The sequence below is a fragment of the Zeugodacus cucurbitae genome, chromosome 2 (assembly GCF_028554725.1).
Source record: "Zeugodacus cucurbitae isolate PBARC_wt_2022May chromosome 2, idZeuCucr1.2, whole genome shotgun sequence".
Lineage (NCBI taxonomy): Eukaryota > Metazoa > Arthropoda > Insecta > Diptera > Tephritidae > Zeugodacus > Zeugodacus cucurbitae.
Genome location: NC_071667.1, coordinates 16,698,300 through 16,715,682, shown reverse-complemented (window position 1 = coordinate 16,715,682; position 17,383 = coordinate 16,698,300). Strand labels below are relative to the sequence as shown.

Genomic DNA, 17,383 nt, shown 5'->3' with positions numbered 1-17,383 from the left:
TAATGATCCTCATTGGCAACAGCGACTACTGCAGACGATGGAACGAAATAAAAATATAAGATCGAAGTATTTGATAAAAGCCTGGTAAGTACCTCGAGGCACTTAAGCGGAATTTATTTAAGTGCCTTTCCCGCTTAAGTGTCACAAAAGTCTTGCATGTTAAGAAGGGGCACTTAACTTTGAAATATTATGATAAGATAAAAATAAGTTTGGCTATTTGGGCGTTTTGTTTACGGAATACACAAGAGTTAATTTTCCACAAACAAGCTTTATTGCACAATATTTTTAATTTTTTTATTAAAATTTGGAAATTATCTATTTCGTTTTTTTTTATTATAATTATATGTTATTATTTATTGTGGGTTCCACTAATCGCTTCACGACTGTACTTTGCAATGCAAATTTTCATTTTATTGCCTCAATTGAGTAACACTTATACAGATAGTAATCCAATTGATGTTTATATTTCCAAGAACTTTAGCTGTAAATCGCAACACCTTCAGTGCTCGCACACTTTGCACGGATGCGAAGCTACTTGCTATTGAATACAAAGTCTACAGACATACAAACATACATATTACATACGAGATATGTAAAAGCTCAAGAAACGATGCAGCTATGCACAGAGAATAAATATATAGATATTTACATAGTTAAATATCGTATACACAAGTGAATGTGATCCTTGTAACGACATGTTATCAACTGTACGAACCAAATACTTGTGCTTCAGTAAAAGTAATTTAATTTGTTTTAAGATGCCTGTCGGCAGCGAAGATTGAAACTCTGGACGATTGTAGCTTAAGGCAGGAAATTAAGTGCATGCGTTCTCACATATATGCAGGAGCATGTGTGAGTGCTCAATACAAATTCAATTGCTAGTGAGAAACTATGGAGGCAAGAAGACACTTGTATGTAAATGTATTTAAATATGCGAATGACAGTAATAAGAGTAATAATAAAAATTAACTCACGTATATTTGATTTACCAATTGAGAATTTTATAAAATTATTTTTTTTTTTTAATTATTTAAAGTTATTCTTTTTATATTGCTATGTTATTTTAGAACTATTAACCTACATTAGTTTACATTAAAAAAATATATTCGAATTAAATTTCGAAATTTCGAACATATTCAATAATATGCTACAACGTTCGTTTTACCGCTCCTTTGCATTACTTTGTATTATTGGCTCAATTTACAACAAAAAATATATTCCAATTAAATTTCGAATTTTCGAACATTGTTTTAATACGTTATTGCATTCATTTTGCCACTCCTTTGTTTTACATTGTATTAACTAATGCGTTTAATACCGACTGTATTATGGGAACTGGAAAAGCTATAAATGTATAGAGTATAATTTGGAAAAATAGCGAAAGTTGTATAACAAATTCAACTCAAATATAAGCGAGGAATGCCGAAAACCATTTGGCAGGTTAAACATACGAGTATAAATAACGGAAAAAATATGTAGTATAATATGTAGTAGCTCGGAATTTAGAAGCATATCCTAAGGAGCTTGGGAAATTTGTTTGTGGATATTCGTTAATTGTTAGGCAATTAAATTAATTAATTAATGATTTCGATATTAAATCTATATTTTTCGAAAATATAATGTTTAATTTTCCAACTTGAAAGAACTGATACTTAAAGGATTCTTGTTTGTCATAAATTTTAAAATTCGTAAAAAAAAAATTAAAATTGTAAATTCAAATTTAATTTTTAATGATAAAAATTTGAGTTTTATTTGAAGTATTTTATACCCCACAATTGTTACTGTCTTATTAAATTGCTTGTTCTTGTAGTGACAATAGTTACTGCTTTGATTACACCCAAATAGCTGTATCCTGCTGTATTCGCTTGCATCCTTGCTTAATACATGCCCATATACATATATATATGTATATGTATGTAGAGACATATGTGTATACATGTATTCACTTACAATTCTCAGTTGCCTTCCGCACAATTGCACAACCATTTTCACATACAAAACTCACACGCACTCACAGTTGAGGCCAATATGAGGTGTGCTCTTTTATGTGAATAGCTATATTTTTGGATGTAAGTATTGCATACCCTAGCTGGCACTTGGCTGTGCGTTTGTTTAGAAAACAGATAAAATGAAAGCGAATTCATAGTCTTCAGTTGGAATACATAGCTTGATACTGAGCGATTGAATCGAACGTATTTACTCGTTGATATATTTATACAAGGAAATATACCATATATTCCAATTACCCGGCAGTAAATCATACTAAAAATCCGTAAAATATATATTATAACAAAATATCACAAGTTGCCTACATCTAGGCGCATGTTCCTTATATGATATACGCATTTTAGCCAAGCCTCATACATGAGCTAAAAGATAAAGAGATACATCGGTATATATTTTGACGAAAAGCGATATTTTGAAGAGATTTTTCTTCAGAAGATTTTAATAGTCTTTTCACACAGGAGCTAAGTGATCAATTGAACCGCCTATGCTCGATTAAAATGCTGATTAAGTTCGATTTACCATATAAAATAAAAATCTAATTTTTCTACATTACTTTTAATCGCATATTAATCGAGTGGATAATGAAATGCAACTCTTCGACAAAGACCGTATTTGTAATTATATACATATATGTTCTTTGTTGTTCACGCTAGACGATAGTAGATGTCGCTGCTACAAATAGCAATCAGCTGATGAAACTTCCAAGCGAAAACAAAAATGTATAACAGCTGTTCGGTTATTAAGTAGCCGGCAGTGTGAAGGACAAAAACTGGTTTCTCAATCAAAATTTTTATTGATCAATTAATTTGGCTGTGTTAAGGCTATAAGAAAGTTTGTCTTAGACTTCCTAATTACTGAGAATTGAATACGAAATATGTATTAAGAGGCTTACCACTGCCGGTAAAGTGGTGAAAACCAATAGAAATAACTATTCAGTTAATTTGAGATTTTAGAGGGAATATAATTTTATATTGTAAATTTATTTAGCGACTAGAAAAATCGTTGGCAAAAACGCCAATAATTTTTTTCCATTCCCAACTAAGTCCGTCACTGTGTCTTACTGGCATTTCCAATTGCATAAGCATATATGTATTTCTAAGTATATTGTGTAACAATTAAGGCGGCTTAGAGTTTGTTTATGTATGTAATAAATTACATAACAGCAAGTAACAATAACAAACCATAATACGTATAAATAAACAAACACACACACATTCATGTTTTCACACAAATTTAATATAATTGTGGCAAAGTGCTTGGATATATAAATGTATATGCGTGTATTTTAAGCCTCAAAGCGTAACAAAGGCGTTCGAAGGCTGTTTAAATGTGTGAATGCATCGTTTTATCTGACTAGTTGCACAAACTCATAGGGTTGCTAAAAGTGCAACTAGACCATACTATTTTCTTCTTATTTTTTTTATATAAATTTTGTTATTTTTGTTTTAAAATTTTCGACCAAACAATTGAAATTTCGGCAAATCGTCCAAAAACATTGCTGAATCGATTGGTGAATTGAGGCGTACCACCTACGGCTTTAAAGATTCATGTGTGTATATGCATGTGTGTGTGTGTGTTGGAGTATTTGTCCTTCTAAATGCTTTTGGCATAATTTTTAGTTCACACTTTGCGTGCTTGCAGCAAATTAATTTCGTACAGTGAAAATGCCTTAGTAACACCCCTAACACACACACTTCACCTAACCGTCTCCTCGAGTGCCAACAAGGAGCTTGTACTATTTGCTATTTGTAAGTGTTTAAAAGCCATTTTATTTCGCTTTTCCGCATATTTCTAAATTTGTAAGGAAAATACGAAGCAATGCAAATTCATTTCCTTTTTCGGCATATTCGCAAGTCAAGCCGTTTGCTGGTTGTTGTATTTGCATTTGTTTTTGTGTGCAATTCAGCAGAAATTTAAGTAAATGTGGGAATTTAACTTTAAAGCAAATAAATGCTGAAAATCTCAGCAGACAAATGCAAAGATTTTTAATTTAAATTGGAATGCTCATATTTTGCTTTGGTTTTTGTTTTTTAAATTTGAAATCAGTTTAATAAATGCACAAAATTGTTACACTGAGAAATGCAATTAAATGGAAGAAGCAGGAAATTACAGAAATTCCTCAGCGGAATGCATTCATATGAAGTAATAAAATAAATAATGTCATTCTATAAATTCTATAAATATTTACAAGAACTAAAAAAAATATAACAAAATAATATTTGGACATTTTATTATGTAAATAAATATATTAGCTTGCTTGTGTGTAGGAAAATTAAATTTGAATATTTAAATTGTCTTGAGAGTCATTCGCGTCTCATTCGAGTAAAATTTTAAATAAATTTCTTCTGACACTGGTGGCAGTTTCTAAACACTTTGAGCTAGAAAATCTAAACCAGTTTCATATTTCTCATGTTTCTAAATGGAATCGACTATATATGAACATATAAATGTATACAGTAGTTTTCCGAAATAACGAATATTCGTTTTAACGAAAACCGCTTATAACGAACAAGCAAATTTGTTACATTGAGTACCTTAAATAACGAACATCGGCAATTTGTAAGTACTCGGTTGAACGAACAACACGAATAAAACATATGTAGAAAGAGTTAGAAATCAAATAAAATCGTGGTAAAAGTAGAATTACAAATATAACTTGAAAAAAACTCAAAAGAAATGTGCAAATTGAATAAATGCGTACAAGGAAAGTATTGAATTTGATAGAAAAACTTAAAATTATTGATCAGCGGCAATTTAAGTGGCACTAAAAAAGAAGAGAAGTGGCAAAGAAGAATCATATCAATTTCTCAAAACTTATCGTATTGATTGAACTTCAGGAAGGATCCAACGAAGCGAACGACGTTTGATATAGTTTTGAAATAGTTATAGAAATTTACGAGTATCACGAATGAAAAATTATTTTGATCTCGTATAGCATGAATTTGCTTTTTCAGCACATTACTTCTTTCAATACAATATTTCAATTGTTCTGTTAAGGTTTTTCTTTTTTTAACAAATAATTTAATAAAATAGTTTATTAAACTGAAATTTACGGATATTTAACTAATTTTTATTGAAAAACATACCTTCAAGTGAGTTCTCGAATTAACGAAAAATTCGGTGTAGCGAACAGGCCTGACAATTAATGTGTTCGCTATTTCGGAAAACCACTGAACTATTTATTATTACAAATTACTTTATTTTCCTCGAGATGTAAGAAGAAGAGCTTAGATTGATCTTAGGAATGTATTTATGGCAAAGACTGCAAAATCATTTTTCTCTTTTTTGTTTCCAATCATCCAGTTACTTAAAGCTTTTTCGCTCAGCCAAATTAATTTATTACATTAAGATTATAATTTAGAATCCTCCGTTTGCTTTTCGCAAAGCCGGTTACTCGATTAACAATCTGCTGTTATAGTGTTTTTAGACAGCCAAATTAATTGATCAATTAAAATTTTGATTGAGAAACCCTTTTCTGCCCTTTATACTGCCGGCTACTCGATAACCGATCAGCTGTTACAGATTTTTGTTTTTGCTTTTCATAAGAAGTTGGTAAGTTTCATCAGCTGATTACTATTTTTAGCAGCGAGATCTACCGTAGCTTTATTTATCAAAAAAAATCAGCCAATCGCAGACAAAGAACGCATATCGTATGTCTTTGTCGCAGAGTTGCATTTGATTTTCAACTTGATTATAATTCAAGTAAAAATAAATGTAGATTTTATTTTGTATGGTAAATCGATCTTAATAAGCGTTTTAATGGAGCAAAGACCGGTTAATTAGCGTCTGTCTAAAACGCTATTAGATATTTTTGTTTTTGCTGTTCGTAAGAAGCTGTTAAGTTTCATCAGCTGATTGCTATTTTATCTTTTGTATGGTAAATCGATCGAAATCAGCGCTTTAATCGAACAAATGCCGTTTACTTACTTACATCATTTAATAAGTTTCTCAATTTGTAGTTCGATTAAGGTGAGAAGATGTGAGAAAGAGTCTATCTCTGAGAAGTCAAATGTAAGTATTTATTTTAAACTGGTAAGAGTGATATAGCAATCATAAACGCTACGTAACGGAAACGGACATGAATTTCACTCCCCGAAACTTTTATACCGCTACAACAATTTAAACATCATCTGGACATTCTCAGAACTAACTACTTTTGTTGGAAGGCTTTACATAACCTAACTTACAATTGAATATTGTAATATTTTTATAAAAATATTAGTTTTTGTATTATTCTTACTATATTAATGAATTCATATAATTTTTTATAATGCTAAAATTCAGTTACACTTTCAACAGACAAGAGGTACGGGCATTTAACTATTAAATATGAAAAATTTTCAAATGAAGTTCTGTGTTATATACAATAAAGCATTTAACATTTTGTAAAATTTTTTAATTAGCGTTTTTACATAATTTAAATAACAAATATTCAGTACCAAAATTAAACAAAAATCTTAGTCAATAAAAGAGTTTATAGAGTAATCGCTTACCTTGCTGTGGTCAGGCAGGTGAAGGCTTTAATTGGTGTCTGAAACCTGTAATAATAAGAACCAGAAAAGAGAAAAGAATATCTGCACTAAACGTTTTATGCATTAAAGATATTATATTAAATAATTATTTTAATTGTTTTAAGGACTCAATATTTTAAATATTATTTTTAAATGCTAATTATGAAAATGTTTATTATATTTTTTAATATTTATGAGATCATTAATTATTTTAAGTAAGAATTTACAAAGTTAATTAATTACATGACAGTTAGTATAGATTGTAAACTACTAGCTATGCATTCATTCCCATTAGAATTTAAATTAACAGTACTTTATTATGAAAAATTAAAAATGAAAAAAATAATCTTGAAAATAATTGTTCAAAATTTTTTATAATATGTAATATAAGATATTGGTAATCGAATTAAGTTAGATTCGGATTAGTTAATTTATTAAAAAAAAACCGAAAATGTGTAAAAAAATAGGCGTGGTTATGACCATTTCGTAATATTTTAATGGTCTATGTTTTAGTTGCAAATTGATCAATTAAGAGCATTTCAAAAATTTATCACATAATTGTACTCAATTTGTAGCACAATTAAGTGTTCAATTGAAACTGTTGTGAAAGTTCCCATAAATCCATTTGAATAGTATTAAAATGAGAGAAGAAAATACAAGTACACTTTGAATTAATCAATTAGGAGTAATTTAATCACCAATTGTTCTCAATTTTTCATACAAGTAGTGTTCAATTGATCATATACTTTTTTTTAAGTTCTCATAAATCCCTGCTAATAGTATTCAATGAGAGGAGAAAATGCAAGTGCACTGTTAATTAATTAATTAGGAGCAATTTCACCTCTAATTGTTCCTTTTGTCGTGCAATTAATTTTCAATTAATCATAAATTATTGTAAAAAATTTCACATAAATTTGTAAAGAGTGCTCAAGTAAAGAACGAAGTCTAATTCGAAGTTTACTTTAGCCATCACTAATTGCTTTAGCTAATTGAGAAAGTTTGAACAGCAACCCGGATGAGACTATTAACGTCTTAATTAGCTTAACTAAGTGGCGATTTGAATAAAGTTAAACTAGTGCTAGTGCTAGTTGGTTCGCATTTTTAATACTTTTGAAACGTTTGAACGTGGTTGTAATTCGATTTCACACGTTTTACACCTTCTTAGAAGCTTAAATATTTGAACCCAATTTGGTTACAATAATCTATAATATAATAAAAAAAAGAAGTTTTTAAAGGCGGAAAATGCTTTTAGCCCACCGTGTTTATACGAATATATGCATACATATTTATAGATCTTATTCCCATAATATAAATAATTACTTGTTAAGCAAATATTTGCCTTTTGCCAGTATCAAAATACTCTGCTTACAAAAAGCTATTTAATTTTTATTTTATAATGTGTGTTATTTTTCGGAATTTATATTTATTTAATGTGTAAAAGAGAAATTAAATTTAGTTAAAATTATCGAGAATGTAGCCAAATGCCGTTATAAATGTATATATATAATATATTGATGTAAATTCACATGAGAGTATGTTAAGTGAACCGCAAACTACCATTCCAATAAGTGTATGAAATTATTGCTATTTTATATTACATTTAGTGAATTATAGCATGACTTCAAAAAGACAAGTTTGAATTACATTATACACCTACAATTTTATTACTTTGTTATTGTGTTGTTTCAACATTATCTGAGTTATTAAAATGTATGAGGGATAATTCAAATAAAAGTTGTAATAAATTAAAATTAAGTGAAATTAAATGGAAATTTCATTAGTGCCCTAAAAGCTACTGAAATGTGAAATTTTACATCAAATAAATGTAAATTTATCAAGTAATAGCACGTAATACCTTGAACCTATTATCACCTGAAATTCATTTTATTCTTTTTTAATATATTTCATGGGATAATTTTGGTTTTTATACATATGTACATATTCGCATTTTTCAACGATTTAAATTTATCAAAAAATTTCATCATATTTTCTATAGTATTAAATATGCAATAATGGAATAATATGAATACTTTAGAGCGTTTTTAGACAGCCAAATAAATTGATCAGTTTAAATTTTTATTGATAAACTCTTTCTGCCTTGTATACCTGAGACAGAAATGTTGTACGTATTGTAGTATGCTTCAGACACCATATGTGTATCACCGGTGTTCCGAATTTTGTTTGAAAACAAATGGTGTTTCGTACTATAATACGGTTATAGAAACCATTGCAATTTTGTGGTGTTGTGGAATGTACTACAATGGATCGCATTGAACATACCGAAAGCTTTAAGCTCTTCTGCCACAATCATATGTTGTACGACATTTTGACATACAGAAAATAAATTTGATTCAAAATAAACTGAAAACAAAAAACAAAATTTGAAAAAAAGATCCATAACCGATCAGCTGTTATACATTTTTGTTTTTGCTTTTCATAAGAAGTTGGTAAGTTTCATCAGCTGATTAATATGTTTCAGCAGCGACATCTATCGTAGCTTTTTTTATATAAAATTCAGCCAATCGCAGCCAAAGAACGTATAGCGTACGTCTTTGTCGCAGAGTAGCATTTGATTTTGAAGTCGATTAAAATTCAATTGAAAGTTAATGTAGATTTTATTTTGCATGATAAATCGATCTTATTAAGCGTTAAACGCTGAGCAGAGGTCCGTAAATTGATCAATTAGCTCCTGACTAAAAACGCTATTAGTTGTAATAAATTGTTATTGTTGTCTTTTTTTTATTTAAATTCGACCAATTTTTAATTGGTTTATGGCTTTTGATTGGTTTTATGTTTCTAGAGAAGATATTTTGTTACAGTTATTATATAATAATATTATATTTAAGTATATTCCATGCTGAAGGGGGTTTTAAATAACTTTTTTTTGCCACCCATATTGTTATACCAAATTGTGATAATCCCTATAATTTAAGACAGTAGTCTACTTTACAGGCTTCAAAAAATAGATTTTTTTTGTTTTTGTATAAATCTCTTCCACAACTATCCAATAATATGTCTTTAAACTTCCTACATATTTTCGAAGTTAGAGCAGTTTTAGTGGCCGAGCGTCGAGCAGGTGCGAATGCATAAGGCAGACCTTTAAATCGCGTTTTCTCGAGTTTTCATTTTCACAAGTGTTACTGAAAACGGTGCCGGCGATAGCAAAAAGAATATATGTATGTCCGATCGAAAAAAAATTATTTTCTATTTGAAATATAAAAGTTGGACAATAGTATTATTTAAACTGCTTGTTTTGCCATTTCAATTTTTTTAAGAAAAAAGTGAATTTTTTTTCAAACTTCTTCGGTATTTTTTTAGTTCAGAAAGAAAAGAAACTTATAAAAATTAAAAAAAAAAATTTGGTTCAACTGTTTCAGATGCATCGCACGACCTCCATCGCCGGCACGGATTTACAAGTGCAGACTCCAGGCGCTCCAGAAAAATACTTACAACTTTGAATAAATTTAAATTTTTTTTAATAATAAATATTGTTTTTTAAGCCCTACACTATCGTCTTAAAATTCCGTTTACCGCAATCATTCCCTTCCCTTTCAAAAAAAAAATTGCTAAAAAACGCTTTTATACGGCTTCTAAAGCAGACTACTGCCTTAATGTCATTTTAGAAATTTTTTCTCTTGGCAACCTCATCCGAAAATAGTTTTATAAACAAGCATATTTTAAAACCTTTAGTTGAAAATCATTATCAATTTATTTTTCTTAATTCTATATTCAAACAGGTGGCAACCCTACTCAAACAAATGTGTAATGCAAGCCATTTCGAGAGTTTTTTAGATACTCAAATTGCTATGTTATATTTTATTTAAACAACTTAGGTAATTTGAAAATTTCCAACAGGTCGCCACTCTTATTCCGCAAATATGTATATACAGTAAGCCTTTTTCCAGCTCCATATATTCCTTTTTGACTAATGAATTTTGAAAATTTATTCTGATATTGTATGTAGGTATATTAATTATATGTTTATACAACCTTGCCAAGTATTTACCGTTATTATAATTAAAAAACATATTTATTTTTCATAATAACTATTTAATAATATTTACCCTATAATCTACCTTTATGATGTTTTTGTTTTATGTGAAGTGATAATTTATGCATATTAAACTCAATTTAAATCATATAAAAAATTAAAATAATATTTAATTGTAGACATAAATTTTAGCTGTTCAGATTTCCTACAATTTCTGGTTATTATTAACACATTTTCTAGACAATAATAACAACAACATCCACCAAAAAGCAGTTATGTGCACAAACACCAATAACAAATATGTAATAAATAAATAAATTCACGCTAAAATATATTAAAATAATGTAATAAATAACAATTAAAAAAACAACAATAACAACAACAACAAATTAGCAAACAATAAAACTGAACTCGGTGTGAAAGCACAATAGAACAAACCATGCAGGCTATGAAGTTCCCTAAATGTATATGAATTAAAACTTAGTTGCAAACACACAACAGCAAATTGCGTAAAGTTTTCATTATTACATACACATATACATATTTTGTGTAAAATGTGAGTGGTCACTAGTTACCAACAGCAATAACAAAAATTCCACAAAGATATATATATTTTGTAGTATTCATATGATAAATTATATGTTCGGCGGGGCGTATGCGCAACAATTTAATACATTTTCAACAATTTTCATTTTTTTTATAAATTGCTTTACGGTGAGGTTTGCTTTCAATTCATGTTTGTAGCTAATAAAATTATGTATGTGAAAAAAAAATATTAAAATATTACCTACTAATTAAAAGCTTACACACGTACAATTACCAGTAATGTGTATGTTACTATAACCGCAAGCATGTAAATATCGCGAAAACAATAAATGATAAATAAATATTTAATCGTTTGCATGTCTTGTTTATATTTGAATAAATATTTATGTGTTTAATAAGCATAAACATTTATCTTTGTCTTTTTTGCTGTCAATTAATGAATATAATAATAATATAATAAAATTTAAATATAAATGAGGTGCAGCTGAAAATATATAGTGGACCGCGGCTGAGAGCATGAAGCATGTCGGAAAGTGGGTTTGAGGTGAAACTTTGAGTATGTAAATAACACTTCAATGGAGTCAAAATCAAGGAACTTATATACACGTTTTCTAGTTAATGCTATACCTGATTCCGGTATTTAATAGAAACTTGATAAATGTTAAATCTGGCTTTCGCGAGACAAAGTGAAAGATAGCATCTATGCATCGGATGGAATCGATCTTGTTATATCAAGTGATCCAAGTACTTTTTTCAATAGCCTTTTTTTGATAGATCAAGCGTGAGTATAAAATATAGCAGCGGAAGCTGCGAGTGTACACGAATACCGTGGCGAGTCGATTCGACGCCGTTCGCAGCAACTCGGTCTTACGTATGGAACGACTTGGCACATTTTTCGTCGAGATCCTAAATTTAAAGCATATAAAATACAACATGTGCAAGAATAGAAAACGCTCGACCTTCCTATGCGGTACTAGCTCCTCTCTATGGGCTCTTGAAAAGTTCCAAGAAGATCCGACATTTTCGAGCCAAATTCTGTTCAGCGATGTGGTCCATTTTGGTCCAATGGGTATGTAAACAAGCAAAATTGTCGTATTTGGGATGAAGAGCAACCTGAAGAGATTCAAGAACTGACATTTCATCCAGAAAAAACTACGTTTTCGTGTGATCTGCGGGCCGGTGGAATCAAGCGGTCCGTACTTCTTCAAAAATTATGCCGGTGAGAACGTAACCGTCAATGACGACCATCTGAGACTTAGACGTGGCCAACATTTGAAAGAGATAATCTTTGAAAAAATAAATGCGTAACATTTAAGACAAGCGCGCACTCAATTGCAGGGATGACTACCAAGCAATAAAAATAATGAATAATGAATTCTACCGTTATTCAGAACAACATTTACGACTATATATGTAGGTATAACTAAGAATATCTTTCGCAAATGCATTGCCTCTTGCCATACACTGAAACTCTCCAATGTTACCTGTTAATTTGGCAAAGTAATCGAATGAGTGGATCTGCTTCAATGAGAAATATATATGTATTTGCTGATGATGATTTTAGGCCTTTGTCAATGCAAATTTTGGTCAGCACTTTGGGAATATAAAATACCAAAAATATGCAAATACGCATTTGTGATGGACATGTGAATTACTTACGGTATTTATTGATATTTACCAGAGCGTACAAATGCACTTATGTGCATACTTAAGTGAAATGAAGGATATCGAGTTATAAATATGTTAGTCTCTATTTGCATTAATAAATCATAGTAAACTAATCAAGCTAACATACATTTACTTAATATTTAATTTTTCATAAAATTTTACAGCTGTTAACTGTATTTTCAATTAACTGTTCAACCGTATTTTTGTGACAATATTTGGTCGACAGCCAATTTTATATAAATAAGTATAGCCTGTAATTAAAATGTTGTAATTTGTTGTTGTTGTTAAAGCTTAAACTCTCATAACAACATATAACGGCCTATACATATGTATATATAAACAAGTGGAGGCAGGAAATGAATTTTTGGCAAATTGTCAAGCGTTGAGCACACAAAAACCAATAAAAAAACCAAAGAAAAACTTGTATGACAATGCCAGCTTGTGATTAAAAGAACAACAATAAGCGTAGAAACAATGCACAGTTATGGCAATGACAACAAAAGCTTAGAATGTAAAATTTTTAATTTCCTGTGCTGTAGCTGGACTTTAGGCTGGAGACAGCCGCTGTGGTAAATGCAGAGCTTGAGGAGACAGGAAGGATATATGGCAATAACAACATACATATACATATATAAGTATATATGTATACAGAATAAAAATTTTAAAGGAACCTGCTTTCAAATGTTCGAAAAATTTAGTACATGGTCAGCTAACACTATTATGATTTTTGGTCGTGATGGGACGTATATGTTTCATTAAAATTCTCAGTGAAATACATTTGTGGTAACTACTGTACTTTAGAAACAGAAAACAAGAAGATCACAATTATGCGAGATCAAGCTCTTTTAGACCTTTCCCATCTTCTGTGGGATATATATATTAGTACGAATTGCTTCTCAACGGTCTCTCTGATGTTCTCGAAGTCATATTATGTTAACACATAGACCAGAGCAAGATCCAGATACATTTGGAATCAAATGATTGATCGAAAATCTAATGTATTTAATGCACCAGAGCACCAGAGAATCCGATCATATAAGCGATATGTCTGAAACTTTTCTGTTTTGATAACTGGTATGGAGACCATATTATTGGTTTTGAGAAGAATTTCAAAAGATAGTTACAATACATTCGCAACAACGCTAAGAACTCTACTTGAGCCGCAAATATGTCAGTTTAGCTAGAAAATTCTGGTTTTGTAGAACTTCTACTGCAGAAGGCACTGCCTGATGACAGTGTTCCTGAGAGAGCTTTAAAGAAAATCTTAGGCCGAACATGGTAGAAACAATATGTATCTTCGGATTGGAAAGGATTATTCAGGAGCGTTGGGTATAATTTGTTTGAGCTCAAAGCTCAAGTATATGAATCTATTACGTTTGAGACTGTAACTTAACAAACGCCTAAGCCTTGTTACTGACCCCAGTACTTTACATCGATTTCAAAGATATTTTTAAACAGCTCGTGGAAGGGTTATAAATAAAATTCTGCGATCGACAAGCTCGTGTAGATTTGTAAGAAAAAAATATGAACAATACTAGCAACTTCTTGGAATTGTTAGAAGCTTATTGAAGACGATTGTTAACAAACGAGAATACAGAGTGGATAGGATTTTTCTGCAGATATTATGGAAAAGTATTTAAAATCTAATTTTATTACTGTAATATGTATTTAAATAGTAGAATTATTTTTACAGTTAAGTACAATTTTTACTTAAGTAACAACAACAGCAAACAATGAATTAAAAAAAAGTTACAAACTTATACAAAGAAAAACTAGAAAAAATAATAATAAAAACAAACGACAAACAGCAACACTTACTTGAATTCGAGATGCTGATGCTTTTGCTATTGTTGTTGCAAAGCAGGCTGCAGCTGAAGCTTGAAATCTAACTACAAATGAGCATATTTGCATATGGCTGAGATACTAACCATAAATGCTTGTACAACTACATACATAAATATGTGTGTGTATGCTGTTGTTGTTTCCACAGGCAGGTGTGGTTCTATGCATTTGAATTACTTCGGGGTTGGGTTGGCTTTCTGGGTGAATTGTTTACCGTAATTTGCATACATTGTTATGTGGCTACAAACATGCACATGCAGATATTTACATATTTACTACATTAAGAGGCGATTTGTATTTGTATAAATTTACATGTGATTAAGTTTGAATTGTGCGCGTGAATACACAACTGCACGCACATCCATACATATATGTATATGTCTCTAAAGTAATGCATCAATTTAATTAATTTAATATATTATGCAGATGCCGATACCAGTGTGTGTTATGTTAGTATATTTATATGATTTTCATAGAAATTGAATTTTATTCACCAAGTTTGCCAATCGATATTGTTTTATTACTTATTAAATTAATTAGTAAATTAATTTATTATTTTTTCTGAAAACTTACAAGTGTTTTTCCAAGAGAATTTATTTAATTTTAATTCAAAAAGTCACTGCCAGCTTACCTATAATGAGAAGAAATGTATAATTTATTAAATTTGTTGATTAAAAATTACTAAGTTATATAAATAATTTAATTGACTTAATTAATCTGCAGGAGGATGGGATCATGTGTAGAAGTTCACGCAAGTGAGGAAAGTTTTTGATTGTCACTCACTTGGGAGTGGCCAGAAACGATTCTTCTCCACATGGTTCAAGCAGCTCACGACTTCCGGTTTTAGACCAAGTATCCTCTGGGTAGCCAACAGACATCCGTTTGAAGGCGAGCTAAAGTGAGAAGGCGAAGCCCGCTTATGCGGTTGTGCGTAGGGTTTGGGACCCACCACATAAAAACACCCCCCAATGAAAAATCTACGAAAGCCTCGGATGAGACACCCCCCTTTTGATGACGACCCCTGCAAACGTTTTAAGGATAATGATATAAGGGCATGCACCTGGAATGTCCGGACCCTTAATTGGGAAGGTACCTCTGCCCAGCTGGTTGATGTCCTCATACGACTTAAGGCTGACATCACCGCCATCCAAGAAGTGCGATGGACGGGACAAGGACGGAAGAAGGTGGGTCCTTGTGACATCTACTACAGCGGCCATATAAAGGAGCGCAAATTTGGTGTTGGATTTGTGGTGGGAGAGAGACTCCGTCGCAGAGTCCTGGCATTCACCCCGGTGGATGAACGTCTAGCCACAATCCGCATCAAAGCGAGGTTCTTCAACCTATCGCTGATTTGCGCCCACGCCCCAACGGAAGAGAAGGACGATGTGACCAAAGATGCTTTCTATGAGCGCCTAGAACGCACCTATGAGCGCTGCCCCCGCCACGATGTAAAAGTCGTGCTTGGTGATTTTAACGCTAGGGTGGGTAAAGAAGGTGTCTTTGGCACAACAGTCGGAAAATTCAGCCTCCATGACGAAACATCGCCAAACGGCCTGAGGCTGATCGACTTCGCTGGGGCCCGAAATATGGTCGTCTGTAGTACCAGATTCCAGCATAAGAAAATACATCAAGCTACTTGGCTGTCTCCTGATCGAAACACGCGGAACCAAATCGATCACGTTGTGATAGACGGAAGACATGTCTCCTGTGTTTTAGACGTGCGTACGCTCCGAGGACCAAATATAGACTCGGACCATTATCTGGTCGCAGCGAAGATACGCACCCGCCTCTGTGCAGCAAAGAATGCCCGTCAACAAACACAAGGAAGGTTCGACGTCGAAAAGCTGCAATCGCAACAGACAGCCACGAAATACTCTACTCGACTTGCACTCCTGCTCTCTGAAAGCACTCATCAGCATCTCGGTATAAGGGAACTGTGGAACGGCATCTCAAACTCACTGCGTACCGCTGCAGTCGAAACAATTGGTTTTCGGCAACGACAAAAAACAAGCTGGTACGATGAGGAGTGCCGTCTCGCAGCGGAGAGAAAACAGACTGCCTACCTCGCAACATTGCAAACGACCACAACACGTGCGGGATGGGATAGATACCGAGAGCTGAAGAGGGAAGCGAGACGCATTTGCAGACAAAAAAAGAAAGAGGCCGAAATGCGTGAGTACGAAGAGCTTGAGAAGCTGGCAGACAGAGGGAATGCTCGAAAATTTTATGAAAAAATGAAGCGACTTAACGAAGGTTTCAAGACCGGAGCATCCTCATGTAGAGACCAAGGTGGTAATCTGGTAACCGATGTCCAGGGCATACTGGGATTATGGAGGGAACACTTCTCCGACCTGCTGAATGGCAGTGAGAGTACAACACCAGGAGATGGCGAACCCGATCCCCCAATCGATGACGATGGAACAGATGTTCCATTACCCGACCATGAAGAAATTCGAATAGCAATTACCCGCTTGAAGAACAACAAAGCAGCGGGGGCCGATAGATTACCGGCAGAACTATTCAAATACGGCGGCGAAGAACTGATAAGGTGCATGCATCAGCTTCTTTGCAGAATATGGTCGGAAGAAAGCATGCCTGACGATTGGAATCTCAGTGTGCTCTGCCCAATCCATAAAAAGGGAGATCCCACAATCTGCGCCAATTACCGTGGGATCAGCCTTCTAAATATCGCATACAAGGTTCTATCGAGCGTACTGTGTGAAAGACTAAAGCCCACCGTCAACAAACTGATTGGACCTTATCAGTGTGGCTTTAGACCTGGAAAATCGACAACTGACCAGATATTCACCATGCGCCA

At 32.3% G+C, this 17,383-nt stretch overlaps 1 protein-coding gene across 4 annotated transcripts in view; it reads right to left on the bottom strand.

The window, feature by feature from the left end:
- Positions 1-17,383, bottom strand: part of LOC105216624 (poly(U)-binding-splicing factor PUF60) — a 337,933-nt gene that overhangs the window by 129,960 nt on the left and 190,590 nt on the right. For 3 of the 4 annotated variants that reach the window (XM_054229247.1, XM_054229250.1, XM_054229252.1), the window contains exon 3: positions 6,501-6,545. The exons of the other annotated variant lie outside the window; for it this stretch is intronic. In XM_054229247.1, coding sequence (XP_054085222.1) covers positions 6,501-6,545 — 45 coding nt within the window. The remainder of the gene's footprint in view (positions 1-6,500; positions 6,546-17,383) is intronic. 4 annotated transcript variants of the gene reach the window in all.